At 40.0% G+C, this 5,582-nt stretch overlaps 1 protein-coding gene across 1 annotated transcript in view; it reads left to right on the top strand.

The window, feature by feature from the left end:
• LOC123959156 (protocadherin-20) overlaps window positions 1–2,304 on the top strand; it is a 4,241-nt gene extending 1,937 nt beyond the window's left edge. Inside the window, exon 3 of the mRNA XM_046033061.1 lies at window positions 251–2,304. Within this exon, the coding sequence (XP_045889017.1) occupies window positions 251–2,304 (2,054 nt within the window). The remainder of the gene's footprint in view (window positions 1–250) is intronic.
• The last annotated feature ends 3,278 nt before the right edge of the window (window positions 2,305–5,582 follow it).

Raw genomic sequence — 5,582 nt, forward strand, 5'->3', positions numbered from 1 at the left:
TTTGTTTTGCCCCAGCAATACTTTCAGCTCATCAAAGTTAAGATCGTTATTGAAGATGTGAATGACAACAGGCCAAAGTTCCCAGTGGATGTGATCTGCATGTCAGTCCCAGAAAACACACCCATCAATGCTCGTTATGCGGTGGAGCAGTCTGCAGTTGACCCGGACCTGGGTCTTCACGGAGTACAGACCTACTGGCTTGTTAATGATTTTGGCATGTTCACACTGGATGTTGAGGAGAACGAGGGAGGTGAGCTGACACCCTTCCTCATTGTGACTGAGGCTTTGGACAGAGAGACCCAGGCCGAATACATTACAGATATCATTGCAGAGGATGGAGGGACCCCTCCTCTACTCGGAGCGGCTACTTTAAAAATTGTTATCACAGATGTGAACGATAACTGCCCCCAATTCAGAGAGTCACAAATCAATGTCACTCTGCATGGGAATACCACAAAAGGGGCACATTTGGCACATCTGCATGCTTTTGACCCTGACCTTGGTGCTAATGCTCAGATCAGCTATGCTTACAGTGAACGTGTGCCAAGGGACACCAGAAGCTTGTTCCATTTGGACAGAATCACGGGGGTGATCAAGCTAGCAGGGAAAATAGACACTGGAACATCCACGTTTTACAAACTCACTATTCTGGCCAATGGACCTGGTTGTATCCCTGCTGTTGCCACTGTTATTGTCCATATCATCAAAGTTGTTACAGGACCCCCTGCTATCATACCCCGGTATATTGCACCAGAAAAGGATGGGGTGGTGGCAATAAAGGAGTCTGAGCCAGCGTTTTCTCCAATAGCTTTTTTTACAGTCAAAAACATTGATATGAACCAAAGGGTGGACTGTCATTTGGAAGGGACTGGTCCCTTCAGGCTTGGCCCCTATCAGCTATTCAAGAATGAATACCTGCTAGAGACTACAGAGCCCTTGGACTATGAGAAGACACAGGAGTATGAGCTAATTGTGGTTGCTAAGAATACTCGAGAGCTTGTCATCAAGACCTTCCTCAAGGTGCAGGTATTGGATGAGAATGATAACGCACCAGTGTTTCAACAGTCTTTGGTGAAAATATCTGTAGAGGAGAACAATCCGCCAAATACCTTTCTGGCCCAGCTCCAAGCCACAGACCAGGACAGTGAAAGTCGAGGGGAAGTGATCTACCTCCTTGGAGGCGACGCCCCAGGGATCTTTGTTGTGAATCGTTTGACAGGTATCCTGACAGTAACCACATCGCTAGACCGGGAGGAGAAAGAGACATACCGGTTTATAGTAAGAGCGGTGGACCAGGGGACACCCAGGAGGGAGTCGATTGCAACTGTGGTGTTGACCGTGCAAGACCGCAATGACAACAGTCCACGCTTCATCAATAAGGACTTCACATTCTTTGTGCCAGAGAACTTCCCAGGGTACGGTGAGATCGGGGTCCTCTCTGTGACAGATGCTGATGCTGGGGAAAATGGTTGGGTGGCCCTTTCCATCCTCAATGGCAGCGACATCTTCATGATCGACACAGGCCGTGGGGCGCTGAGGGCCAAGACATCACTGGACCGTGAGCAACAAGGGACATACCAGCTCTGGATTGAGGCCATTGATGGTGGGGAGCCTGCGCTTTCCTGTGTTACTATGGTGACCGTGCTTTTGTTGGATGTAAATGACAACCCACCTATTGTCCTCTTTCCTCAGTCCAATCAGTCTTACATGCTAGTACTACCCAGTACACTACCAGGAACATCAATCACAGAGGTCTATGCTGTGGACAAGGACACAGGCATGAATGCTGTGATCGCCTATAGTATCATCAAGAGGAAAGGTGGTGAGCCAGGGTCATTTGCCATTGACCCAGAAACAGGAAATATCACATTAAAGAGGGAGCTCAGCAACCGGGGCCTCTACAGCCTTCTGGTGAAGGTCACAGATCATGGTCAGCCTGAACCGCTTTACTCAACAGTAATGGTTAACTTCTTTGTCAATGAAACAGTGAGCAACGAGAGCTACATCCAGAGTCTGCTGACCAGAGAAGCTGACATTGAGATAGAGGAGAGGCCCTGGTACATTGGCCAGATGACAGAGGGGCCTGAGAGGTATGAGTTGTTCCCCTGTCAGCCTGTCCTCATTGCTCTCTCAGTGACATGTCTGGGGCTGTTCTTCTCAGTTGTTACTCTGACATCTTACATATGCTGTAAGAGAATTAAAAAGCACAGAAAGAAAAGATTAGAAGTGGATATACCTTTAAAAATCAAGAATGACTCAATGCAGGTAGTTAACAATAAGCGCAGGCAGATCTCAAACATCTGATATTCAGTTCTCCACACATCCCAAACCACCACTGTTTACATGAATGTTTACAAAACTCACTGTGAGAAATGAAGTTCTTACATAAAGTTGCTCTTTTTGCTTTTCTCAGATGATTGTTGTTACTGCAGTATGTTGTAATTTAAGTTATATGCCACGGGTTTCTGTCATTAAAAAGGGCACCCAATACCATTCTATTCTGTGCTTTTTATAATATCTAAGAATAATGACACCAAAGTAATAAATAAATTAGTAATGGCAAGTAACAACACAATGATTATAAAGGCATAAGAGCAACTCATTGAAGATTACTCAATCTAAGGTCCTATGTAAATACTGTACAAAATGTTTTACAACTTTATACGACTTTTGCATTGCACGGAAAGGACAAAAGATAGTTCAAGGCACATCAAATATTTCTTTCTTCATTTGTGTTTTAGAACAAGTGCATCTCTTTACATTAAAAATGTATTTTTTAAATAAAATGTGTACCTATATTCGTAAAGTAACCATAAATGTCTAAATTGACTGATACAAGGCTAATCAACATTTATTACTTTATTTACGATTATAATCCTGTTATATTCGGAGAGCTCGCTGTGTCAATGTACATCAGATTATTTAGTTTACACAAAGAAATGGCCTGTCAAAGTTTCATATGATGGACATGAAAATCCACTTTTAAACTAAAAAATAGGATTGACCCAAAAAACAATCATCATCTCAGTATATCAAAAAAGTCCCATATTTTCATCACACTTAACAACTGAACAGTGTCCAAACATCTTTGTCATAAAACTGCTTCTAGTTACATACATCACCCTCCTTTAAACAATCATGCAATTCTCAATGTGTCTGTGAAAACATGCTGTCACATAGTGTTTGTGAAAGAAAATCAAAGTAACTATTAAAGATTTTATTTTTTATAATACATTGGATTTTCTTCTGTATTGATATTATCTACGTCTACATATTTTCAAATGTATGTGTAAAAGGATGTTTAGTATGGTTTGAAGGCGCAATTAATTCTATCACTCTCAGACTGAATGACAGGTCGTTTAATGCACAGTATAACTCTAGACAACAGTTCTAGCTGTCTATCTTCTGATGCTGTTTAAGTTTTGTTTATATTGATTACATTTGAAAGCACAGCAAGAAAAACAAACTAAATTGTCAAACACACAAAATGGCAACTTTTCATCTGTCATTCAAACTCTACAATTATGTATGTGAATATACCTCAAATACTCAGATACATAATACTGAGTAGGTAAAATCACGTGGAAAAAATCACTGAGAACCTCTTTCAGTAGTGTATGAATAATTAATTATATTATAAATCAAACTGAGTCATGTTTTGACTGAATCCTCTTCAGACGAGATTAAATCTGGTATACAAATGAACTACCGCATTGTAAATCCGAGTGAGATGAAACAGCTAAAGATCAAAAGCCTGAGAGCCTGTGTTGTTGTTGTCATCACCTGCATAGGTCAGAGATGGTGAGGTAACACCCAGAGTCACACTTAGAAGGAACACTGTGCTGATTTGTAGCTACAGCTGCTCCTGTCAAACATTTGAGGATCAAATCAATTTAGTCCAAGCAAAAAGTCTCACCTTTCTTGAATGGTACTGGTAACCACTGTACTCCTAGCACAACCATAACATATCAAGAAAGAAACTGTGAAAGTTGTTTTTGATGCCTTCTCTTCGAATAGATTGTCCTTTGCCTGTTTGCTATGAAAGTTGTGTAGACATGAAGGCTTTAGGACTCTTTGTATTCCTATTAATTATGCACACTCCCAGGTGAGGAACTCAGTTGTTATGTTATTTTAAACCTGTTCAGGTTTGGCTCTGACAAAGAAGGAAACATGCAAACAGACCTGTGCTGATGATGTATTCGCACATGTAGCTTCTCAAGTTATAATCAGCATTTCAGGATGGAAGCACGTCATGTAAGCAGAGAGCACATCGGGAGCTAGAGACAGCTCAATGTAATCCCCAGTAATCACCTCTGGTCAAACTGTGCATTACACAAACAGGCTAAAAGATGATAATCAAACATGAACATGCACACAGTAATGTATTTCAAGACAGGTAACAATATAGGTGCTATAATACCACCAGAATAATTCAGAATTTATGACGGGAAAGGACATGCATTCCATCTGCCTTAGGTGATAGAACAAGTGTAACAGGCGTGTGTTGTTGATTTAAAATCTTATAGCTGAGGATGTTGAGAAACACACATTTCTTGGAAGAATATGATTAACACCTTTAACAGGTTCAAACAGGTTCTTGCTTTTCTGTCAAGCTGTTTGAGATCAATAGAACAAACGGTGTAAGCATGTCCATACCTACAATATGTGTGTTTGTGTGTGAAAGAGAAAGAAAGGGATTTATGTCTTTACTAACAAGGCAGTGAGCAGAAACAAGTTCAATATGTTAGGAGCAGCTTCCTGTCTTACTTTACAAAATTCATGTCTGTGTTGAAATGACACCTTTATTTTAGGTTAATAATTTCATCTTTTTTAATAGTGCTTTTATAAAGATAAGCATTTGAGGTGTCCCTAACTAAAGGAATTTCAAACAAATTTTGCAAAGCTCTAATGTAGCAGCTTCATTCATTTACTTAGATGATTGTTATGACCTGGTTCAAAAGGCCACAACAAAAGGGAGACACACCATGGTAAAAGTTTAACAAAATATGTTTATTTAAACCAAAGTTAACCAAATTTAAGAAGTATTTCAAACTAACATTAAAGTATGAGTTACAGTGGGTACGGAAAGTATTCAGACCCCTTTAAATTTTTCACTCTTTTTTTCATTGCAGCCATTTTCCAAAAATCAAAAAAGTTCATTTTATTTCTCAGTAATGTACACTCAGCACCCCATCTTGACAGAAAAAAACAGAAATGTAGAAATTTTTGCAAATTTATTAAAAAAGAAAAACTGAAATATCACATAGTCATAAGTATTCAGACCCTTTGCCGTGACACTCATATTTAACTCAGGTGCTGTCTATTTCTTCTGATCATCCTTGAGATGGTTCTACACCTTCATTTGAGTCCAGCTGTGTTTGATTATACTGATTGGACTTGATTAGGAAAGCCACACACCTGTCTATATAAGACCTTACAGCTCACAGTGCATGTCAGAGCAAATGAGAATCATGAGGTCAAAGGAACTGCCTGAAGAGCTCAGAGACAGAATTGTGGCAAGGCACAGATCTGGCCAAGGTTACAAAAAAATTTCTGCTGCACTTAAGGTTCCTAAGAGCACA

Source organism: Micropterus dolomieu, linkage group LG20 (genome assembly GCF_021292245.1).
Source record: "Micropterus dolomieu isolate WLL.071019.BEF.003 ecotype Adirondacks linkage group LG20, ASM2129224v1, whole genome shotgun sequence".
In the NCBI taxonomy this organism is placed as follows: Eukaryota; Metazoa; Chordata; class Actinopteri; order Centrarchiformes; family Centrarchidae; genus Micropterus; species Micropterus dolomieu.